Source organism: Dermochelys coriacea, chromosome 8 (assembly GCF_009764565.3).
Source record: "Dermochelys coriacea isolate rDerCor1 chromosome 8, rDerCor1.pri.v4, whole genome shotgun sequence".
In the NCBI taxonomy this organism is placed as follows: Eukaryota; Metazoa; Chordata; order Testudines; family Dermochelyidae; genus Dermochelys; species Dermochelys coriacea.
In genome coordinates this window covers 79,918,615-79,944,467 of record NC_050075.1, presented here as the reverse complement: position 1 = coordinate 79,944,467, position 25,853 = coordinate 79,918,615, and the positions used below count along the sequence as shown (strand labels likewise).

Below are 25,853 nucleotides of genomic sequence, written 5' to 3'. Positions count from 1 at the left end.
CTGGTTGTTTAGCAAGTTTCCTGCTTCTGATGTACTTAAAAACCATATTGTTATTACCTTTTGAGTTTTTGGCTAGCTGTTCTTCAAACTCCTTTTTGGCTTTTCTTATTACATTTTTACATTTAATTTGGCAGTGTTTATGCTCCTTTCTATTTACCTCACTAGGATTTGACTTCCACTTTTTAAAAGATGCCTTTTTATCTCTCACTGCTTCTTTTACATGGTTGTTAAGCCACGGTGGCTCTTTCTTAGTTCTTTTACTGTGTTTTTTAATTTGGGGTATACATTTAAGTTGAGCCTCTCTTATGGTGTTTTTGAAAAGTGTCCATGCAGCTTACAAAGATTTCACTCTAGTCACCATATCTTTTTAATTTCTGTTTAAGTAACCTCTTCATTTTTGCATAGTTCCCCTTTCTGAATTAAATGTCACAGTGCTGGGCTGTTGAGGTGTTCTTCCCACCACAGGAATGTTAAATGTTGTTATATTATGGTCACTATTTCCAAGCGGTCCTGTTATAGTTACCTCTTGGACCAGATCCTGCACTCCACCCAGCACTTGATCGAGAGTTGCCTCTCCCCTTGTGGGTTCCTGTACCAGCTGCTCCAAGAAGCAGTCCTTTAAAGTATCGAGAAATTTTGTCTCTGCATTTTGTCCTGAGGTGACATGTACCCAGTCAATATGGGGATAATTGAAATCCCCCACTATTATTGAGTTCTTTATTTTGATAGCCTCTCTAATCTCCCTTAGCATTCCATCATCACTATCGCTGTCCTGGTCAGGTGGTCGATAATAGATCCCTACTGTTATAGTCTTATTAGAGCATGGAATTACTATCCATAGAGATTCTGTGGAGCACGTGGATTCATTTAAGATTTTTATTTCATTTGATTCTACATTTTCTTTCACATATAATGCCACTCCCTCCACCGCATGACCTGTTCTGTCCTTCCGATATATTTTGTACTCTGGAATAATCGTGTCCCATTGATTGTCCTCATTCCACCAGGTTTCTTTGATACCTATTATATCAATATCCTCCTTTAACAAGAGGCACTCTAGTTCACCCATCTTATTATTTAGACTTCTAGCATTTGTGTACAAGCACTTTAAAAACTTGTCACTGTTTATTTCTCTGCCCTTCTCTGATGTTTCAGATTCTTTATGTGAATGTTTCTCGTCTGATCTGGCCCATACTTTATCCTCTTCCATCCTCTCCTCCTGACTAAAACCTAGAGAATCTCTATCAATAGACTCTCCTCTAAGAGAAGTCTCTGTCCGATCCACATATACCTCTGCAGCAATTGGCTTTCCCCTATCTCTCAGTTTAAAAACTGCTCTGCAACCATTTTAATATTAGGTGTCAGCAGTCTGGATCCACTCTGGTGGACATTAAGGAAGAAGTAATGATGCTGCTGGAAAATTATAAATTTTACTCACCATTCTGACACTGTTCGACTTCACAAAAGCGAATTCCTTCAGGAACAAAGATAAAGGAATGGACATGGGGAACTCCATTCTACAGATTAAAAACACACATGAAAGTAAAACTGCAATGTACTATAGTATAACTTTTAAAAAATGAACAGAGAGAAACAATTATCCAGAATATATGTGCTGCATTACACTAGCATTTTTATATACCTGTTCTATACGCCGCCATGGTGCCTCTTGAATGTAGGCCTTGACGTACACCACATGACAATATGATGAAATGAAGTGATTGCAGATATCCAGAGCAAATTGTTCTATAGTTTCAATCTAAGAAAACAAATAACATCTTAGAGGGCACCAGTTACATAATGTATATTGGCATACAGGTCAGATCACTGTAAATGTTGTGGATGAAAATGGGTTTTGTGGCCGATATGGATGCCATTCAATTCTGGGTTTATAAAGACAATGTCTGACTAACGCCTGAGCACAATGCACTCTAAATTGCAATAGGAGCTAAAAAGTCATGTTTTGTCAGAGATCCCTTATGCCTTACATAAAGTAGGACTCACACCAAGGAAAGGACAGAGCAAGCTAGAATCACTAGATTGAAGAAGTCCAGTCACTACTAGAACCTGACCCTTAAAAGATAAAATGTCAAAACACTCTGGGTGGGTGCTCTGATTCAGTAATAAGAACTGAACAAGGATAAAAGCTAAAGATGGGGTTTAATTAATTAGACTGAGAATTTGGTACACAGTGTGACATAATTAGGCTTTATAGAATTAGGACATTAAAAGACTAGCTGATGAAACTAAACTGAGGATAGTGATACTTACCTTCTTTGTAAAGCACTTTGAGACTGACTGATGGAAAGCACTATATAAGAGCTAGGTATTATTTTTATTATTATTATTTATTATTTTATTAAAGAGTGCACCAGCTGTCCAAGGTACCCGAAGACGGGGTGAAAACCGTGCTGGCTTTATCAGATAAAAGTCTGTCCGAAAACTAAAGAGGGGTCCAAATTCCAATATTCATATTCAGAATTGGATTCATACTTTTTCAAAGTTCAGGGGTAACAGACACAGGGGATCTGGCCTGATCAAATGCAAAAAACATTCATGATAAGAGAGGTCAGCCAAGCCTAAAAATGTCTTCAATATATAAAATATAGATTATTCACATTTGTGCACCAAATACCAGATGAGAGAGTCTATTTTCTGAATAAAGAATTAGTACTGGAAAAAGAAAAGACCCAGTTCAAAATCTTGAAGGGAACCTTAGTGCCAAACTGGAAAGCAGACAGAGGAAAAAAAACAAATGAAAGAGAGTAGGCATTTTGATCTCACCCAAACTCTCTTCACCTTTTGCCTAGAGAAGAGCTTCTGGAACTGGATGAGCTTTGGAAGGGGCCAGGACAGGACAATGAAAGAGGAGGGAGGATGGTTTGATATATGATAACAGAAAAGTAAGTACAATGACTACTTCCAAATAAATTCCAAGACAACATCACAAACACCAATCAGTACGATACTAAGTAGAAGAGTTTAAAAGAATACCCCGTTGCATTTTGCCAAAGCAATGACAGTGTTCTTCATGGTGTCAGTAGGGATAACAGCAGAATTGTCTCCCTGTGAGTATTCATTGACAGAATCCAGTCTAAGATGTACACAAGCTTCCACTTCTTTAATGCAGTGTTTCTTGCCATCTCTTCTAATGTGGAGAAGCTTAATCATGTTCTTTCCATACTCAGCATTTAAGATTTCCAGATCTTCATTCTGCAATAAGAACACATGCATTTTCTACTCAGGGGAGATCTCAGTTACAATGGAACCAGAGTCTGGCTTAGCTGGATCAAAGACCTGTTTATCAATAAATGGTGATATTTTTATTTCTGTGGTTATCTATGGTAATTAAAATAAGTAATGGTGATGGTGTGAAATCTTGGCAGGAAGAAAGGAAACATTTTAAGAAGATACTATTATTAGTGTATTTAACATTTATATTGCAGTAGTGCCTAAAGACCTCAGCTATTGTGGGCTCTGTTGCGTTGGGCACGGTACAAACACCCCAGGTAATCTGCCTATAATGTGGAACAATTGTTCTGTTTGACAAAAGGAGATATAACATACCACTACGGATATTAGGCCTGATGTACCACTATGTTACTCCTCATATATATATTGGCTGTGACTCCACTGAAATCAGTGCTAGACTGAAATCAGTGCAGTTTCACCACCATAAAATGGGAATTACAACATTGCAGAATGAGGCCCATTATTAATTATTATTTTATTTTATTTTACTACTACTACTACTACTATTGTGGTAGGGCCCAAGAACCCCAGTCATAGAACGGGACCACACTGTACTGGGCACTGTTCAAATACATTTAAAAAAAGACAGCCCCTGCCCCAAAGAGCTTACAATCTAAGTATAAGAGAAGAGACAACCAATTAATACAACAAATGGGGGAGAACAAGGAAACAATCAGACTGTGATGGAATATACGAACCCCACCCTGTCCTGGAAGGGGTTAAAGGACTGTACTGGGCCAGGTAGCCCTACCCCTCCAGCCCTGCATGCTCCAACTGGAGACAGGGTTGAAAAGGGAGAAAACCCCGCTGTCAGGGTTCCTTCCCCACTCTGAACTCTAGGGTACAAATGTGAGGATCCGCATGAAAGACCCCCTAAGCTTATTCTTACCAACTTAGGTTAAAAACTTCCCCAACTTTGCCTTGTCCTTGAACAGTATGCTGCCACCACCAAGCATTTTAAACAAAGAACAGGGAAAGAGACCACTTGGAGACGTCTTTCCCCAAAATATCCCCTCAAGCCCTACACCCCCTTTCCTGGAGACGGCTTGATAATAATCTTCACCAATTTGTATAGGTGAACACAGACCCAAACCCTTGGATCTTAAGAACAATGAAAAATCAATCAGGTTCTTAAAAGAAGAATTTTAATTAAAGAAAAGGTAAAAGAATCACCTCTGTAAAATCAGGATGGAAAATACTTTAACAAAGGGAAAATTCACATAAAACAAAAGATAAACTAATCCACCTTGCCTGGCTTACCTATACTGATTGCAATATTGGAGACTTGGATTAGGATGGGTTGGAGAAGATGGATTTCTGTCTGGCCTCTCTCAGTCCCAAGAGAGAACAAACACGTAAACAAAGAGCACAAACAAAAGCCTTTCCCCCTACCCCCCAAGATTTGAAACTATCTTGTTCCCTTATTGGTCCTTTGGGTCAGGTACCAGCCAGGTTAGCTGAGCTTCTTAACCCTTTACAGGTAACAGGATGTTGCTTCTGGCCAAGAGGGATTTTATAGCATTGTATACGGAAAGGTGGTTACCCTTCCCTTTATATTTATGACACCAGCTCAGAAGGGAGAGGCTGTGGAGGAAGCCTCCTGACAAATGTGCCAGAGAAGTCCCCCTGAGGGAACAGGGCTATATGTTGAGCCCAGTTGGGGCTGACAGTTTGGTTTCTTTTTCTTTTTACCTTATCTGGGTCCAGAAGCCTAGAGAGGAAAGCAGTGGAAAGAAGTGACGCAACAAAAGTGACACACTAAAGTGCTGTGTTGTAACTGCTCTATGTAGATCCTGCTGGAACAAACTAAAAGGCACCTATTTCGCGTTAATATATTCCTGTCTGACACATGACTACACAGAATTTCCTGGAGTGGCTCTGAATTTGTTTCCCTGTAGATGAGATCGCAGTCTGTCCCTCACACTGCAGAGCCAAGTCACCCCATTGGCTCAGATCTGCACTAATATTTTCTGGCTTGCCCCTGAAAATTCATGAATTCAACCAGCCGAAAGGTGTCAAAATCCTTTTAAACCTGTCCCCGTATTTGTAAAACAACAAAATATAAGCAGAAGCAGTAGGCTCTTGCATTATTTCAAAGCTGCTAACTCCCTGGAACCCACTTATTTCTTCTGCATTGGTTTCCTTCTACACATTAATTTGATTCATTTTGTTTCTGGTTGGCATTTTTCCCCCATTACCTTTAAAAATATGTTTCTGACTTTCAGTAACTGCTGAGGTTTCTAGTAACAGCCCAACTAAGTATTTAAAAGAATGTATTATAATTATAATTAGTTATTATTTCAAAGTATTCACAGTTGGGTGAATACTTCACAAAAAGGTGTAAATGACTGGTCCCCACTCCAAAGACCCTACATTCTAAGTGGTAGATCTGTCACACAAGTGAGGCTATAACATACACCAGGAAAGGAGATGGTCAGCAAAGACCGATGTTACTAATATATGAGGATATAGTTACTCAAGTTAATCATACAAACATCTACTAGTCCAAAAAATGTGGGGAAGGGTGGGAGGGATTTTGTGACACTGCAGAAGTGGGTCTAAGTATGGTTTGAATGGAGCAAGGATGGAGGCTTGATAAATGGATTTCAAAGTGTTAGTAGTAAAGAAAGATTAGTGTGAAGGTGCAAGGTAACTTTCATTATAACAACCCACCCAGGACTTACCCAAAAATTATCTTTTGAGGCTAACATTTTCCACACTTGGTCCAATCAGGCCAAGGGTGATTTTTTAAAAAACTATTCCACCTTTCAAAGTTACCCAAACAGTTGGGGGGTGTTATCTTTAAAAAGGAAATGTAACATTTTTTTATGCATGTGTGGCTGAAAAAATTATCAAAATGCAAAATTGCATACTATATCTGTGTTTAGGCCTCAGTGAAATGAGTTTGAAAAGAAGACTTTTAAATAAAAAATAAGTAGTTTAAGTGAATTAGAGTGGCACAGAAAACCTGAAGACTTTCTGTTCCTGACTTGTGTGTATAAGGGCCCAATCCTGCAAAAAGACCAGTAGCATTTACTACCGTAAGTAGTGTCAATCACTTTGATGGGAGTGGAAGGTTTTTAACACTTCACAACAGACACTCAGAGGTTTGTGGGATTAGGATTAAAGGCTGTTGAAGCTGCTCAGCACTGCAGCTGTTCAGCAATGTATGTTTATTGCCATGAAACAATTCAACAAAAATGAAAACGTGTGGTTATGTCGGAAATTTTCATGGAGGCTTCTTAGTTTTTTGTCAGAAAACTGAAGGTCCCAGTGGTCAAAAAATAATAAAGCAAACACAAAAACCCCAAAATGTATACATAAATAAAAAGATCTGGTTTTCAGGGGTTAGGTTTTTTTATGAAAACCAGAAAAAAATTGGTGAAAACTGAAATTTTCTCACAAAAATTACCATTTTGTCAAAAGAACACTTTTTGTTGGGGAAAAAAAAAGGTTTCAGTAAAATAGTTCAAGCCACTGTTCTCACTACCCTGTCACATGGAAGCCATTAGAGAGACAAGGTGGGTAAAGTAATATCTTTTATTGGACCAACTTCTGTTGCTGAGAGAGACCAGCTTTTGAACCATACAGAGCTCTTTTTTAGGTCTGGGAAATGAACTCTCAGCAGCAAAATGCAAGGTGGAACAGATTGTTTAGCATAAGTAGCTAGCACATATTGTAAGGGACCATTCAACCAACACCAACATAAGTAGGTCCAATAAAAGATATTATGTTAGTCACCTTGTCTTTCTGCTATCCTAGTACCGACACAGCTACAACTACACTGCACGGAAGCAATTGGCAGTGAAGGGCAATTAGCACCTTACAGCACTGAGCTTTCACTGTAAATGAAACATTCCTCATTGCCTTCATTTTTCAACATCTATTCAAACTGTTTCAAAGAGGTAGCCATGTTAATCTGTATCAGCAAAAACAACGAGGAATCCTTGTGGCACCTTAGAGACTAACAAATTTATTTGGGCATAAGCTTTCGTGGGCTAAAACCCACTTCATTAGACCTACGGAGTAGAAAATACAGGAGCAGGTATAAATACATGAAAAGATGAGAGTTGCCTTACCAATATGAGGTCAGTCTAACAAGACAATTCAATTAACAGTAGGATACCAAGGCAGGAAAAATAACTTTTGTAGTGGTAATGAGAGTTGCTTCAGACATCAAGAATTGTAACATTCAAAAACCAGTAGGAGAGCACAACACAGGTCTAAAAAAGTTCATGGAGTAGAGCAGATTGTCTGCAGGTTTGGCTCGAACAAGAAGTCCCCATGAATTTGGGTTTTGAGGGCATTTGTTGGGGGTTAGGAAGTGGTGATACCTGCTGATTGTGCCAGCTTCAACACAGAGCTAAAGACTAAAGCAACCATTCAGCTCTGATGATTTAATTCCTTTCCCCTGCCCCTGCCCCTCTCTTCTGTTTGTCTGCCACACACACTTGTTCTATCTTTTTTTTACTTAGATGGTCAACTCATTGGAGCAGGGATTGTTTCCTCTGTATTCTTGTACTACATCTGCACAATCAGGCCTCTTTCTATGTGGGTGCTTTGGAGTCTACTGTAATATAGATAAATAATAACAATAATTAATGAGTAGCTGACTGCAATGAAGCACTCAAAGAAAGTAGTCTAGAGTATGTATTTAGGGAAACCTGTATTTGATGGACCTGTTTATTTCATGAGGGATATCCATGGCAATTGAACTACTGCTGACTATACAGAATACTCTACAGTTTGAAGAAGATTAAACTGTGTTAACAGTCTGTAAATACACAGCATGCTATAGGTTGTTAAAGTACAAATCTGTTCTGAAAAGTAACACTGTAATAAGGGCAACCTTGAATTCCATGTTTATTGTCTCTTAATGATTTCATGATCAAATATGCTCAATTTGTTGCTAAAAACATGTATCTCCTGGCTCCTACACTTGGAAATTAAATCTGGGATCTGAGACTCAAGCTGGGACTTTTTCATGAATCTCCAGGCATAACAAAGGCTCTACAGGACAAATTAGACTCCAAGTGACAGCTGTGAAACCCCCATTGCTTTCTGCACATTTTTATAGGTGTAACTGATTGAAATTTATGAAACAATTCTGTTGATGAAGTAGAAGGAGGAACAGAATCTAGCTCATTCTCTCTTAGCTTTGTTAGGTCTGAAGAGGTAACAGATGTAAAAAACAATAAAAATTACTTTCTGTGACTAGATGTGACACAGAGAGCAGAACTGTTTAATAAGACAGTGTCATTTTTCAGCATAGAATTGCACTGCAAACTATTCTAAATAGCAATGGACGTGCTTCAGGGTGTCTAGAATACTAAAGGCCAAAGTCAGACCTAATGTAAGTGGATTTAATTTTGTTAACTTCAATAGAATTGCAAGCACTTACACTAGGGCTAAGATTTATGTTTCCTCTGGAGCAAATCTGCGTAGGGCTGCTATCCATAATGGCAATAACAGAACACTGACTCTCGCTGTGGATATGTTTCTGTTTTATATATTTTTGTTATTTATAGTACATACTTTAAAATGTTTTCAGTTGAAGTTTATTTTCGTGGATACAGTTCTCTCTGCGGGAGGCCCTGCTGACTCAAAGCTCTCATGTGGAACATAGCAGAAGAGGATGTTGTCTTATCCATCCCAATAGGATGATTTATAATTTCTAGTTATCCTTCATTGTTGCAGGTTTCTTCTTTATAAGTTACCAAAGTATATAAGAAAAGAAAGCCCTGGGACTGGGCTGGAGTACATGTACATGGATTCTTTGATGCAAGCTTGGTAATTGAATAAATTCCTGATCAATATGACATAGAGTGCCCTGGGGCAAACATTAAACCAACTTTATGAAGCTTATAAATCCAAGGCAAGGCTTATTTCATTATCAGTTGTTAACACATTTACTTAAACCTTCTAAAATGTAAATTAAATGAAACCAGTGCCAGAGCCATAATACATTTTTATAAGCATAGTGTGACCTGATTGAGATTTATTTTAATAAAAGGAGGAATGCATTGATTGATCTGCACCAACACAGGTCTACAAAAGTTCATGGAGCAGAGCAGATTGTCTGCAGGCTTGGCTAGAACAAGAAGCCCCCATGAATTTGGGTGCCTTCTGTGTTCAAGTCAAACCTTTCACACAGTTAAAATATTGCTAAGAATTAGATTAAAAAACTCTTTGGGGCAGGGACTGTCTTTTTCAGTGTTTGTACAGCGGTCCTTGCCCAGGACTGGGACCGCTAGGCACTACCATAATATAAATAATAAATAATATGGTGCCAATAGAAAAGATATTTAAAATTAAAAGTATTACACTGTCTCTAGGGGTCCTATTCTGCCATCCTTACTCATGCTGAGCAGTATTTTAATCTGTGAGTACTCTCATTGGAATCTCTTTGACTAGTTCTACAATAACACACTACTTGATGGCCTGATATTACGTTGCCTCACATCTGGCATAAACATTTACACTTGCGTAAAGTGGTTGTAAAATCAGATCAGATCAAAGCGGAAGCAATTTATACACATTGTACACCCATATAAATGACTATTCAAGAAGAAAGGGAGGTGAATAATCAAGGCTGAGGTGTGTAATGCCTATTTTGCTTCACTCTTTGCTAAAAAAGTTAATGGTGTTAACCAGCTGCTCAACATGGTTAATATTAACAAAAAGGGGGAGGGAACACAAGCCAAAATAGGGAAAGAAAAGTTAAAGAATATTTAACTAAGTTAGATGTATTCAAGTCAGCAGGGCCTGATGATATTCATCCTAAGGTACTTAAGGAACTAGCTGAAGCAATCTCTGAGCCATTAGTGATTATCTTCGAGAATTCAGGAACAAAGAGGACCCTGAGAATTATAGATCAGTCAGCCTAACATTGATACCTAGAAACATACTGGAACAAATTATTAAACCATCAATTTATGAGCAGCTAGAGGATAATAGGGTGATAAGGAACAGCCAGCATGGCTAAGAACAAGTCATGCTAAACCAATCTCCTCTCCTTCTTTGATAGGGTTACTGGTATAGTGGATAGAAAGTTTTAGACGTGATATAACTTGATTTTAGTAAGACTTTTGACACAATCTCACAGGATATTCTCATAGGCAAACTAGGCAAATGCAGGCTAGATGAAATTACTATAAAGTGGGAGCACACCTGGTTGCAACACCATACTCAAAAGAAAAAGAACAAGGAGTACTTGTGACATCTTAGAGACTAATAAATTTATTTGAGCATAAGCTTTTGTAGGCTAAAACCCACTTCATTGGATGCATGCAGTGGAAAATACAGTAGGAAGATAGATAGATATACACACACAGAGAGAACATGCAAAAATGGGTGTTGCCATATCCACTATAACGAGTTAGGGTGAGCTATTATCAGCAGGAGTAAAAAAAAAAACAACCTTTTGTAGTGATAATCAGGATGGCCCATTTCCAACAGTTGACAAGAAGGTGTGAGTAACAGGAGGGAGGGGAAATAAGCATAGGGAAATAGTTTTACTTTGTGTAATGACCCATCCACTCCCAGTCTTCATTCAAGCCTAATTTAATGGTATCCAGTTTGCAAATTAATTCCAATTCAGCTGTTGCTCGTTGGAGTCTGTTCCTGAAGTTTTTTTGTTGAAGAATAGCCACTCTTAGGTCTGTAATCAGGTGCCCAGAGAGATTGAAGTGTTCTCCGACTGGTTTTTGAATGTTATAATTCTTGACATCTGATTTGTGTCCATTTATTCTTTTGGCCAATGTACATGGCAGAGAGGCATTGCTGGCACATGATGGCATATATCACATTGGTAGATGTGCAGGTGAACGAGCCTCTGATAGTGTGATAATTTCTCCTGCTGATAATAGCTCACCTTAATTGATCACTCTCGTCATAGTGGGTATGGCAACACCCCTTTTTTCAGGTTCTCTGTGTATATATCTATCTTCCTACTGTATTTTCCACTGCATGCATCCGTTGAAGTGGGTTTTAGCCCACGAAAGCTTATGCTCACATAAATTTGTTAGTCTCTAAGGTGCCACAAGTATTCCTCATTCTTTTTGCTGATACAGACTAACACCGCTATCACTCTGTTGATAACCATTGATAACTCTTTTTGAGTATCAGTTATCAATGGTTCACTCTCAGACTGGGCAGGTATATCCCGTGGTGTTCTGCAGGGGTCAGTCCTGGGTCTGGTATTATTCAATATTTTCAAGCTTGGAGGGTTGCAAGCACTTTGGAGGACAGGATTAGAATTCAAAATGACCTTGACAAATTGGAGAATTGGTCTGTAATCAATAAAATGAAATTAAATAAATATAAGGGTGAAGTACTTATGTTAGGAAGGAAAAATCAAATATATAACTACAAAATGGGGAATAACTGGCCAGGTGGTAGTACTGCTGGAAAGGATCTGGGAGTTATAGTGGATCAGGTATTGAATATGATGCAATCTGACACTTGATCTTCCGTTACCAAAACGGCAATAACTCTTAAAGATGGATATGAATGAATCACAGTTCTCAAACATTGTACCTACCCGTTACATAAAGAGAGTATGGAGATTCCCCTTCAGGTGCAGTTCTATTCTGAAAAATGGCATTGTGAGGTTCTGTGTTTATTGTCTCTTAATCATTTCTGCAATAAAAGTGCTCAACTTTTTACAAGTAAAAAAAAATTGTTTTTAAACTTCCAGCACAGAAAACTCAATCGGGGCTCTGAGAGTCAAGCATTGTTCTTTCCTTCACTGGCCTTTCACCAGCAATAAAGGTTCTGCTTCCTAGAGTGAGCCCTCAGTGATGCATGTGCAACCCCATTGCCTTCAGTATGTTTGCACAGATGTAACTGGTTGGCACCTAGTAAACAATGCTGTTGATGAGATATAACAAGGAACAGAATCCAGCTCCCTCTCTTTATTTTGGTTCTGCAGGCTTAACAGGATTAAAAAAAAAAGCACTAAGAAATAGGAAAATAATAAGAAAATCCTGCTCTATATTTTTGTCATCTGTGGCTTTTGATGAGGTCCCTATGCGCACAAGTCCAATTAGAGAGAGAGGGCCAATTAACCCTGTTACAGACTGCACCTGGAGGAGAGTGAGAGCTGATAAGGCTTGCTGGCTGATGAAGCTCAGCTGTAGGAAGAGCTGGGCCAGACATAGAGTAGAAGTTGGTGGTAAGAGAGGGCTGCAGGGAGGAATTCTGCAGTTATTCCCTAGAGAGGAGAGTTAATAACAGACAAGGGGGATTTCTAGAGGGGAGCAAGCCCTGAGATCCTGCCATGAGATACAGACTCTAGCAAGAACCCCAGAGTGGTGAGATAGCCATAGAGAGAGCAGAGAAATCTTCACGGGTAACCCAGAGGTAAGTCAGAAGATAGGAAGGGAAGTAGTAAGGAGCACAGGGAAACAACAGCAAGGTCTGGGAATGAGCAAACTGAGATTGCTGTGTAGAGGGGTCCCTTGCTGGAACCCAGAATAGTGCGTGGTCTGTGTTACCCTACCAGCCACTGGGGAAGTGGCATAGTCTGAGAAGTGTAGTGGAAGACTACCTGAGACGGTCATCCACGGAGACTTTGATACTGTCACTGAAGGGGAAAATTATACTTACCTGGCCAGAGGGCTAAGCCACAAAAATCACCCTGAGTGATGAAGAGGGAGTAACCTGACTCCAGAGAGAGAGAGACAGACAAACAGACACTCACCATGGAGTGAGTAATTGAAAGGGGGAGCATCAGACTGGTCATGAGCTAATCCCCAGGTAGGCCACAATGTGTTGCCACAGTGCTGAATAAAAACAACGAGGAATCTTTGTGGCACCTTAGAGACTAACGAATTTATTTGGGCATAAGCTTTTGTGGGATATAACCCACTTCATCAGATGCATGGAGTGGAAAATACAGTAAGCAGGTATAAATATACAGCAAATGAAAAGACGGGAGTTGCCTTACCAAGTGGGGGGTCAGTGCTAATGAGGCCAAATCAGCTAGGGTGGATGTGGCCCATTCTCAACAGTTGACAAGAAGGGGTGAATATCAACAGTGGGAAAATTACTTTTTGTAGTGCTAATGAGGCCACTTCAATCAAAGTGGATATGGTGAATAGAGTGGTGAACCTATCCCTTGATAGGTCTGCTCAGGTGAAGTTAATGAGAAGTCACTGAAGTCAGTGGGAGTCTTTCCATTGACTTTAGTGGGAACTGGGTCAGATCCTAGAGCTAACAAATGTGACTGGACACAGACTGGGAGGCAAACAGATCTGTGGAGAAAGAAGGTGCCTTTTTTACACAGTTACACTTTTTAGAAATAATCCTACTTTAAACCATAATTATTCAATTGCTCAGAAGTGATTCTAGTGCATTTCACTCTTCTGCAACAAATAAGTAAATGAATAAAATACATCTTCAAAACACAAATAAAATGTTCTGTTTATGATCTTCCTCTTCCATCAATATGTATCTGCAGTAGGCAGAAATATTCTGTATATGCTAGAGAAAAAAATGGGGAAATGCAAATATACTGTGTGTCATTTCATTTGCAATTTCAGTAGAGATGGGCCCAGTCCATTTATTTTGGATCTGGATTTTCAACACTCCAAATCTAGGTGTGTTTGGGTTGGAAATTTTGGTTTGGCTTATTTTAAAGACAAGGGCCATCTGCAAAATTTTAACCTAGATTTGTATTCATATTTCAGAAGTACAGCTGTTTTTAGATCTTGGGTTTGGTGTAAGACCATCCCTGTTGTAGGGTTATAAATTTTTTCTGACTTGTTACTATCAATTACTGGCGTATGGTCAGTTACCACTACTAATATTTCTGTGCCTTGCTCTATGTGTACTCAGTCTACATGACTGATTTCTCCCCCTACCCCATGAAAATGTCTGCAGAGGAAGCTGATATTGCAAAGCAAATGCTCACCCACCACAAGCAGTAGGCAAAGATTTCCTTCCCCTTTCCTCCTCAGAAACCAGAACTGAACTACAAAGTATACAGAATACCAAGAGAGGCAACTTAGAGAATTTGTGGGGTTTTCTTGAAGTACTGATTTCTGGAGCCTATTTAATAGGGAAAAGTGAATGAATGAGTTGACCTGCAGTTCACTGAACTTTCAGATGAATCTGGAGATTGTTACAGAAGCACAATGGAACAGGGGGGAGTCACTGGGATAAGTGAGGGGCCAGGAATAAATGGGAACAGTGGATGATCCCAACTGTCCTCTGTTGCTTTTTGTTTGCACTTAGTGTGTTATCATGATATGCATAAAGAGATATGATATGAAACAGCCCATAATGCGTACCATGGTAGCTTGCTGAATTCGAACCGCAAGAGGCAGCAAATGGCAAGAGGACAGCACATATAAAACTGAGGTATCTGGACCCATCAGAGAATCACAACATGAAGTGCTGGCTGCAATGCTTACAACCCCCTGGATGGCCTAGGATGTTCATATGAAATGCAAGACAAGTGCTCAGTGGGTTCAAAGGAAAACTGTCCATTAGAGCTGAGTATCTGGAGAATATTACCAGCAGCAAACCAGCTGGTATGCATTGACTTCTTGTCTTTAGAAGTGGGCAGAGAGAATATTGGGAACATTTTATTAGTGACTAACCATTTTATGCAGTATGTGCAGGCATATCCAACACATGACCAGAAGGCCACTACCATTGCTTGAGTGTTGTGGGAGAAATATTTTTCAGTGTATGAACTTTCAGCTTAGGTTCATTCCAACTAGTGATGGGATTTTGAGAGTTACCTTCTGAAGGCGGTGCTCAGGATGGCAAGAATTAAAAAGTCCAGGACAACCCCATATCACCACAAGGTGACCCTCAGCCAGAGCAGTTTAATCAAACTCTGTTAAATATGCTGGGGACTTTGTCCAGAGCAGAAGACAACTTGGAGCCAGCATGTTGTAGTTTTGGTGCATGTCTACACTGCCACAAAGAATGATTCTATGGGAGTTGCACCATATTTCCTGATGTTTGGGCAAGAACCAAATTACCCATGGACCTGTGCTTTGGTGTATCAGAGGATGGAGATAGCTCTGAGATGCATCAGCAATATGTCTCCCAATTAAGATAAGTTGTGGGATGCTTATCATTTAGCTATGTCTACAGCCTGCAAGCACCAGTATGATGCTAGGGTGAGTTTGCAGGAGCTCCAGATAGGAGACAGAGTTCCATTGCAAAATTTGGGAGTTGCTGGCAAACACAAGTTACTTGACAGACAGAAGGCACTAGTTTACCTAGGGCTGAAAAAACGGGGAGATCTGCCAGTCTACAAAATCAAACCTGAGATGGGACCAGTGCAAATAAAGACAGTACATGGAACCTCTTACTACTAGTGGAAGAATTAGTAGGTACCCTCCTTCAAAATGGGCCATGACATGGGACCTGGGTGGCAAAAAGGTGCTGGACCGAAGCCATCTTCCAGCACAGGTAGTGGGCCCCATAGAGCTAACCCACCACTACCCAAAGCATTTGAGAGTGAGTCTGAAGAGAACGCTGCCATGGTATATCCTAGAATGGAGACCAGATTCTTGTCTCAATCTGCTGAACTCAGTGAGAGCTCCACCTCTTCATTCCTAAACCGCATGGCAGAAGCTTTAGGCCTGTTGCTGGCAAATCCATGCCACCAATGAGACCAACCTGAAGTAAGAAGTCTGCCGAATCAGTGGTTCCAGACCTCCTTGAAGAAAGACAGGAATCAGATAACCCAGCTAGGTTGTTGGACAGTGGGGACAAACAGGTGGAAGGCACCCCGCTGCTCTGTACTCTCCAGTATTAGAAGAGGAGGTCCATGAGCCTATGCCCAAGAAGTCGTCCCCCCTGCCCCAGCAATGCCCATTCTCAATAGGCATGACAGGATTATCAGGCCAGTAAACAGGCTAACTTATGATGCTTCTGAAGTGGCTAGTGAAGAACTGATACACTTGGCTTGCAGGCTTGTGGCAACCATAGTAGGCATCCTAAGACCCTATGGGGAGAACTAGTGGACCTGGTCTACTATGGAGTGCAATTGGCCAGGATGACAAATTCTCAGCTGTGAGGAGAATGTAAGCAGGGTCTGAATGCGCTCTCCCCTGACATCTAGTGACAACCTGTGAGGAAACGACTTCAGGAGTGGATTGTATTTGCATAAACACACCTACTCTGCCTAGGGGTCTGCAGATGGAGTTGCTTTACCAAATTAATCACTTCAGTGCACAGCTTGTGCATACCTATGTCTGATGCTGTGTCATGGTGTTCAATAGCCAGGACTATCCCAGGACTCAAACTACCACTTTAACTGTTGTCTGATAATCCTGGCCTCCAGGCCACAAGTTAGTCTTCACAACCAGACACTCAAAGGTTAAATTTTAATTCTTATTCTTAATTATATTATACAACACTCAAAAGCGTAAGAGATACTTCACAGAAGACAAATAAGACACAGCCCCTACGCCAAGGAGCTTAGAGTCTATATTTTAGATGTGACACAATCAGTAACGGTGACAAACAGTAGGGAGGAGATGGGGTGAGGAAGGATAAGTGTTACAGCAATATAATCATATGGATGCCTGGTTTATATATCGCACATTTTTGGGGTATAGAAACAGGTGCAACTGCAATTCTGGTTCTCTTTGATTTGAAGCAGCTTTGATTAGTTTTTGCTTTCATTGTATTTTCATGACAAATAAAAGGTATCTACTGTTAACACACTACAGGCAAACATAAAGAAAGAATAGATATCTCAGTCTCTTCATTTCCCTAAAGAGTGCTATGATCAATAAGAAACTCTATGGATCTTTTAAAAGGATGGGATCTCAGGCAACCTGAGTGAAACTTATATTGCACTTCATTGATTCAGAAATCTAGTACGTGTTATATTTAGTCATCTAGATTTGAAATGCCTACACTTTTTAAAATACATATGTGTACATTTTTCTTTTTAAATCTGCCACTCTGTTGTCAAGAAGTTAAACACTGAATGCAATGATATCTGCTGTTCTGGTGATTAAAAAGAATATCCCAATTTTATTCTCCCTCTGCTGCCCACCTCCTTCTCTGCCCTGGAGTGAAGGTTCTGTTGCTGGAGAAGAAACTCAGTCGGGTCTTTTCTGTGCTACCCCTCAGGAGTTTCAGTTGAGATGAGGCTGCTGCTCTAAGAAGGCTGATGCCTCAGACCCGTGGCCCGGAGATGTGGAAAAACTAGTTGCCTAATCCTGTTTCTGGAAACTCTGGAGCCCACTTCTCAGTGTTCAGGTGTGTCTGCAGGAGACATCCCCATGGCTGTTCTGGCAGGGGGGGACTGTCCCACTCAAACAAAATGGTAACATTAAAACAAACTAAAGCTACTTGCTAACGGAGCAGAAGATGTAAAAATCAGACCCAAGAGGGAAGATCCTTAGTTGGGGTAAACTGTGCTATGACAATTTACACTTGCTGAGGATCAGCCCCAACATGCCTGACACAAACTCACAACTGCAAGGAAATGTGAAATTAACTTATATTATATACCTTCTACTCATACTCCACTACCAACTAATGATTCCTTTCAGCTTGACTGTGGTTACAGGAAGAGAGGGTTATTTTTGAAGAAACAAATGAGTAAATTCTTTGGCCCTTCTATTCTCTTCATGAATACACACCTCTAGCTCCCAAGGTTTAGCCAAGGAGAGGAAGAACAACTTTGAGGGAGCCCCTTCTTTAAATATTGGCAACACATCATGGGAGTCATTACTACGCTCCATAATTATCCCCAGAAACACCTACACCCATATATTAATTTATTTGAACTACTATATGGATATGCAAAAAGAAAAGGAGTACTTGTGGCACCTTAGAGACTAACACATTTATTTGAGCATAAGCTTTCGTGAGCTACAGTAGCTCATGAAAGCTTATGCTCAAATAAATGTGTTAGTCTCTAAGGTGCCACAAGTACTCCTTTTCTTTTTGCGAATACAGACTAACACAGCTGCTACTCTGAAACCTGTTATTATATATAGATATGATTATACTTTTATTTTCGGGTATTCAGAAAAGTACTTCCCTGGGTTACTCAGCCCCCTGACTGCATTAAAAGGCATGAAACCATCTATGCCCATGGTGAAATATGCAGGAGCTGGAGGTACAGCACTGTCAGCTGTCTGCCATAGTCTGCGAGATGTCTCAGCACTAGAAATCAGTATGAGCCCAAGGCTAACTGTGTTCACAGCATGATGCAAGACCTGCTTTTTCACAACATCCTTTCTACAACAACAGGGCTAAAGAAAGACCAGACTCCATAAATACAGATAGAAAATGACAAAGAGAGAAGGGGGGGGGGAATTAAAAACACAAGGAAAAGTGCAGCAAAATCTGGATTAGAGAGCAGAGATCATTCAGTGTACTGTGATCCTAGACTAGAACATCATGCCTTGGATACCACAGTGATTAGGTACTTTATAAATACCCAGATTATACATTAGATTCATTAGGTTTTATACTGAGATATTGGACAAAATAACCTGTATCTTCAAGGTCAGAATGGATTAAGAGACCAGTCCTTCTGGATTCTCAGCAATTGGTTCTCAGAACCTTTTAGAACATACTACTTATCAGCTCAGGGATCAACCAAAGACATCAAAAAAGTGGGATCTATTGATGAGCTAAATTTTATATCCTTTCCATTTTAAATAGATTGCATTGTTCCATGTATATTTTTCCATAGGCTTTTTAATCCATTTACTTAAGAGTAAAGATCTTTCCATACTTATATTTAAATATCTGAGGTATATTGTATAAGGTATATTTGATGTGTTAATTATTTTTTTAAAAGTGAAATAGTAAAATATTAAAAATGAGCATAAGGAATAAATTATCCAGCTTTCTCTTGACAAAAGGTTTATGTACAGTGTAAGTGATGTCAGTGACTCCTGTTGATTTTAGTATTACGTCATTGTTTTTACAATTTTGTTGATCTGAGATTTGCACATGAGATGTTTGGGGACAATTATGTGACTCTTGAAAGATGAGTAGAAGTAAGGAACATGGTCCCATCCAAATGACCACTTTGCAGAGCTGGAACAATGTTCAAACAGTTCAGCTTTATAAGAGTGGAATATTATCTTCACCGCAATCCAGGACCATTCAAATTTGTGTGTGACAGGTCCAGGGGTGAAAGTAACTTAAGGACTTACTGGTACTCTGGAGTCCTGAGCAGGGGGGGCATGGCCTCGACCGGAAGAGGCGTGGCCTCAACTGGAAGAGGCGGGGCTTTTAAATACCCGGGCCCTTTAAATCACCCCCGGAGCTACCAGCTGAAGAGGCAGCTTGGAGCCCCAGGGCAATTTAAAGGGCCCCAGGCTCTGTCTGCTGCTACCGCAGGGCCCTTTAAAGGGCCCTTTAAATCACCGCTGGAGCCCTGCCGCAGCTACCCCGCGGCAGAGAGGCTCGGGTGGTGCTTTAAAGGGCCCAAGTGCTCCGGCCACTGCGGGGAGCCCTGGGGTCTTGGGGGGGGTGCTTTAAAAGGCCCAGGGCTCCCCATGGCGGCCGAAGCCCCTGGCCCTTCAAATCAGCACCGGAGCCCTGCCGCTGCTATCCTGGGGCTCCAGCAGTGGGGCTCAGGGGGTTGTAGCTGCTGCGGGGAGCCCCAGGGGCGCTTTAAAGGACCCAGGGCTCCTTGCAGCAGCCAGAGCCCCGGGCCCTTTAAAGCGCAGTCGGAGCCCTGCTGATGCTGCACCGGGGCTCTGGCAGCGAGGCTTGGGGGGCGCTTAAACGGCCCGGGGGCTGCAGCCACTGCCCCGGGGCTCCGGCAGCAGGGCTGGGTGGGGGGGGGCTTTAAAGGGCCCAGGGCTCCCCGTAGCGGTCGGGGAAGCCAGTCTGGTCTGGTACGGCATACTGGCTCTTGTCGGTACACCGGACCGGACCGGCCTACTTTCACCTCTGGTCCAACAATAATTCATATTCCTACCTGCTGTGAATTGGAGAAGTGAACAGAGATGTGAGAGAGAAGGGGGTGTTGTATTAAGTTGCATAGGAGACCTTTTACGGTACTGAAATTTCACTGGAGTGTGATGCAACTCACTAGAAGGGACGTTCCTCTCTTAAAACCCAGATTGGCCTCCATCCCAAGCTGATCCGGTGATAACTTGCTTTCTGTAATTTGGTGACATCAGAAAAGTTGACTCATGACACTGGGGTGATAGACAACATTATTTATGTTTTTAAAAAGTCCTTTAATGTTTAGAGATTCTTGTGTTCCTTTGATTTTTTTTTTTTCACATCCCTCATTTCGGGTCATTGTCTTACAATTTCAGAGTAGCAGCCGTGTTAGTCTGTATTCGCAAAAAGAAAAGGAGTACTGGTGGCACCTTAGAGACTAACAAATTTATTAGAGCATAAGCTTTCGTGAGCTACAGCTCACTTCATCGGATTTGAACTTTGGAGACTGAGAGGTGTTGAATACTCCGTGAACTGCCTGTGATATGCTCTAAAACTCAGAGGGCAGAAGCTTATAGAACCCATGGAATATAATAGAAATGAAACCAGCACAGTTCTATGGAAATGTAATAAGGTTCTATAAAACCAGACCAAATTTAATGGAGAATGTAATCCTTTCAGTTGGTGCTGCAATATTATCTGCTCCCCAAACTCTGAAAGTCTGGCTAGGCAGGTCATTCTCATCCTTGATTCTGACTTAGCTGCTTTGAATCAGGAAGGATTTTCTTCTCGCTGCTTTCCTCTCTGGCTTTTAAAGAGAGCAGCTAGGCAGAATCAAGATCAGGAAACCCACTAACTCCCCAGTTCAGGGGAAGGAAGGCAAAATAGCAGGTGGATAAATGTGCCAACTGCAAGATGGCAGGAAAATCACATGACATCTTGGCCTATATGAAGGACTGCATTATACTCAGTTGTTGCCTAATTAAAAAACTGAATTTGGAGTTTTGGATTTTTAAAATAATTTTGGAGCCAGATTTTCAAAAAATTTAGGCATCCAAACTGTATGCACAAATGCATGTCTAATTTGTCCAAGCAGGTACCACAGTTGGGCATGTAAATCTGTTTGCTTTTGATGCCAACAGCTTACATTTGCCCAGAGTTATACACTTGATGCATCATAGTAATTGTGTGTACAAATTATTCACACAACTGTGCATCTTAATGCAGTACCCTGAAAGTCTAACCCTTCATACTTCTGTGTGACCTAGCCCCATCATTTCCCACACCTTGGGGTGTTGTTTAGTAACAATGAACACATTTTCACTTATGTTTTATATTATAAAAATTGCAAGACTCACTAAAAGCTGTGTGATTAAGCCATAAATTTTGGACTTGTATTTCAAACACCCCAGACTATTGAGATGTTGAAATCCAGAGTTTGCTTCATGCTCTTCTCTTGTGCTAAGCCTCTCTCTATTGGAAGTCAATATTTATATCTCTTCCATGCGGCTTTGCAAATATAGGTGCTTATGCATTGGTCTGATTGTTCTCAGGATCTATGCTTTGGTACCCTGATGCTGGTGCATTAGAAATGCCTAGATGGGATTAGAGTGCATTTAAAGTTTCCTGTGGCTCAGGAATCTGCTCCATCTCTCTCATACAAGTCTAATAACTCATGCATTGTGCAGGTGAGACCTGCATCTTTCCCCTGTCACCTGCATATCTTCCAATCCATACAGATATGATCACCCTCACCCAGAAAGCAAATGGGATCTCAAGGAAAGAGAAATGGAGCTGGCCGTTTTCCTTTAGCACTTGCATAGTGAGGTGGAGGGCAGAGAATGAGCAGGGAACAGAACAAAGAAGCAGTTCTGCCTCTAAGTCTGCAGGGGTCACTGTGTGCAGGGGAGAACAGTTACTACAATCGTTCCTAGCTGCCAGAGGGCCCTGCCTCCCATTCCTCTCTGCAATCACCTGTGCAAAAAGGCAAGGGACTGGGAAATAGGAGTGAAGAGGAGAGAACTCAGGAGATGAGAACTGGAGGAGGAGAGAGCAAGTCAGGGAAACAAAGGACCCAAGGCAGGAGGGGGGAAGACAACTGATGGAGAGAGAGAAACAAGAGGAAGAGAGTGAGGTGGCAGGAGCGGTGAAGGGCCAATAGCAGTGGAGGTGGGGAATGAGGGTGAGAGAGACACAGGATAGAAGGACAATGTGGGAACAGAAAACCCAAGATAGGGGGAAGAGAACAAGATAGAAAGGGGAGGCCTCCCTAAAGGGTGGGGGGAAAGGAACGGAGAATCCAAGGAAGGAAGGAGTAAAGGGACCTGGACCTCGGGAGAGAAAGTGCTCTAGGAGCTGAGGAAAGCAGACTTGGGCGGGGGGAGGAACAGGGGATCTGGGGAAAAGGAAAATGAAGGAAATGTACAGAGAAACCCTGAGGTGGAGGGGAATGGGAGAGGTTAAAGGCCATGGGGCAGGAGAGCAAAGAACCAAGAGAAATAATTAGCACTTTGCACTTTCCTTCCCTATAATTCACTGCACTTTACAAAGCATCATTCACCCCATTTTAATGATGGGAAAGTTGAGGAGAGAGAGATTACAATGAAAGACCTAAACTGAAGTCACTTGTCCTGGTTAGTAGAAGATTCAAGGACAGAACTCAGACATCTCCACTTGAATGTCTCGGGGAAAGAGAGAAGAGATTTCACACACACAAATAAATACTGAATTAAATACCTGAAAAGAATGTAAGATCAGAGAAAACTAATTTGAGGGGAGCGGGGGAACTTCACTTAAGCAATGAAGAAAAAATGAAATGAGGTAGAGACAAACCTGTCTAGCCCTCCAAACCCTTTCTATATCTACAAGCACCAGTGAAAAGCTAAATTAAAAGATTATTGAATATGCTAAAAATAAGAGGGGAAAGTCCATGACTTAACCAGTGACCCCAAACAATTCATTAGAGTGAACTTAGATTTGACCCAAAGTTCAGTCTTGTAAAAATAAGTTTAAAACCAACAGGTCAGTTTTTTTGTAATTCCAATGACAACAGGTTTTTTTTAATTCCAATGGTTTTAAACTAATAAAAATTCCCCTGCAACGTTTGCAATCCAAATATTAGAGCAGAGAAGCTGAAAATTAAAGTAATTCATTCATTTTCGCTGCCCAGGCTGAGAGAAATGCACAAATTAAATAAAGAGCACAAATAATAAGCAAGTTGGGTTCTTCACATTCTTTCATTTGGATGTTATTAGTAAATGCCTTTTACACCCTTTTTGGTTTACAGATAAAAATCAAAATTAGGTTATAAACTCCTCTGCTTAGAAGTTTTACCTTATTTCATCTTACCTCCCAACTATCACATTCTTTTCTAGTCAGTTTTAGATGCTAAATAGGTCACGTTTAGTTGTCAGAGAACTCTGTGCTAAACTGATTTGACAGCTTTAAAATAAATAGGTGAGCACAAAAATATACCTTTACATTTAACATCACTGCTTCTCACTGCATTGAGAGAAAATTAGTATCTCTTGTTAAAACTTACTGGCACGTGACACACCGCTGGCTGCTGCATTGTTACTTCCGAGTCCTGGATCGCTGAGAAGAGTAATTGCTGCTGCTGCTGCTCTATAAATGGTGTCATCTTGATGTCAGAGGAGGAGCAATGATTGGGGGGATGGCCTCACAAATGCAAATATGTCACAATGTATTCAGCAGCACGTCATTTTTTTTCTGCCCTGGGCAGAAACTTTAATGAAGGAAAATATCTATGGCAAAAAAGAACGCTACAGCTAATATAGAGACAAGGGGACTGATCCTAATCTTGATTCCACTGAAGTCAATGGGAATTTACCCTCCACTTATGTGGGAGCAGCACTTCAAAGACAAAGCAATCACTAAAAAAATTCCAAGGGTGAAATTGTAACTCTGACATGGCCTATGGCATAAACTAAAACATAAACAATATTTGGCCCCACTAACAGCTAGTGTAATCCTGCAGTGGGGGAGTCTACTCATCAACCCTGTGGTGTCTATGGGTACGTCTAAATTGCAGTAAAAGGGTCGATTACGTCAGTGGGAATAGACATACCCAAATTAGTTTAAATCTAATCTAGATAGCTCGGATCCCAGAGTAGTGAAGCTGCAGCAAAACGGGCTACCCCGGCAATTACCCAGGGTTTCAGGTATGTTTGTGCAGCCCACACTAAACTGGCTTCACTGCTCAAGACTCAAGCTATCTCTACACAAGCTGCAATCATACCCTGTGACTGCAATCTAGACATACCTTGTGAGGCTGCCAGACCTCAGCCCTTGGGAGCAGTCCATGACTCTGCCATGGTGGCTGCTAGGAATGACATCAGTGAAGCCCTATGCATGTGCACTTTCCTTGGCTCTGGAGAGGGGCAGGTTACCCTGATGCTTAGCCATGATTAAACTCAGAGGGGTGTATGTTCCAGATATCAGTACTGGATGACTATCTATCTTAGGTTCTTATCTGTCCCCATTCCATAGTATCTGAGCATCCCACAAACATTATTTGTATTTACCCTCACAACACCCCAGGGAGGAATGGAGGAATATTTAACCCCATTTTGAAGATGGGGAATGGAGGCACAGAGCAACTAAATGACTTGCCAAGGTCACACAGGAAGTCTGTGGCGGAGCAGGGACTTGACCCCTTGTTTCCCAAGTTCTAGGTTATCCCCCTAAGCACTAAATCATCTTTCCTCTCTCACTATTCAGAACAGCTGGGAGAGAAGCAGCATGGATTGAGGCACAGTGTCTCCAGTACTTGGGGATGAGGACACATCCCCCAACACCTCCATTCAATGCTCCCCACTGGCTCTTCCCCCCTTTTCGGGAACCATCCTCATCCACTTTTCTTCTCATCCAGTCCTTCCGCAGGACCTTGTTCCCTGGGACAAAGGGGAATGAAGATCTGTGAGGGGCTCCTTGGGAAAAATTCAAAGGCAGGGAACTAATTTGAAAGATCTCCCCACCTTCCTGAGCATCTCTGTGGGTCCTATCATACAGCAGGCATGGACAGCAAGGAGAAATGTGGAGGAGCACAGCTCCCCCTCCTCTGCTAAAAGCAAAGTTAGAGTCCACCCTCCACCCCATCCTGGGCTCTCCCTTGTCCCATTCTCTTCCCTAAGTCATGCAAGATGATACAATGTCATCACCACATGATGGAAATACCCACAACTACTTACAGCTGGTAGAACTGTTGAGCTCCCACTCCTATTTGGCTTAACTTTAACCGCTGGGTACAGAGTCCCTGCTTGACCTCTTCTGTCAGTGCAGTACAGGAGGGGACTCTTTGGAGGGGCACCCAGAAGGCCCTTGTTAAAATTCTGCCACCAAACTGAGTGAGGATTGCAATGATTTCTCTTTAAGGAGTCTTTCTTCTCAGGATACTACTAAAGCTTTTCCAGAGAGATTTGTCTTTCTTGCTCATAAAATACTTCTGAAAAGCTAGTCCTATTTCCTTAGAATGACCTCGACTCCACTCAATGGCTGGTATTTTTTTAAAATGCCCTGCCAAAGAATACACCTCATTTGCCCCCTTTCCAATGGTACAGATTTCATATGGTGCTGTACTCCACTCCATGGAGTTTTCAGGAACAAAGTACAAACATTTCCAGAAGAAGTACTTAACTGAGCCAAGATAGCCAGCAACAGCACTTGGAATGTTGGGAATGTTC

The 25,853-nt window shown here is 41.2% G+C and overlaps 1 protein-coding gene across 1 annotated transcript in view; it reads right to left on the bottom strand.

The window, feature by feature from the left end:
* The window catches only part of LOC119860449 (uricase-like), a 34,414-nt gene extending 10,619 nt beyond the window's left edge, over nt 1-23,795 (bottom strand). Inside the window, exons 1-4 of the mRNA XM_038414186.2 lie at nt 23,693-23,795; nt 2,995-3,213; nt 1,643-1,759; nt 1,439-1,517 (exon numbers count right to left, since the gene is read on the bottom strand). Of these exons, the coding sequence (XP_038270114.2) occupies nt 1,439-1,517; nt 1,643-1,759; nt 2,995-3,213; nt 23,693-23,791 (514 nt within the window). The 5' untranslated portion in view covers nt 23,792-23,795. The remainder of the gene's footprint in view (nt 1-1,438; nt 1,518-1,642; nt 1,760-2,994; nt 3,214-23,692) is intronic.
* Nucleotides 23,796-25,853: the final 2,058 nt, after the last annotated feature.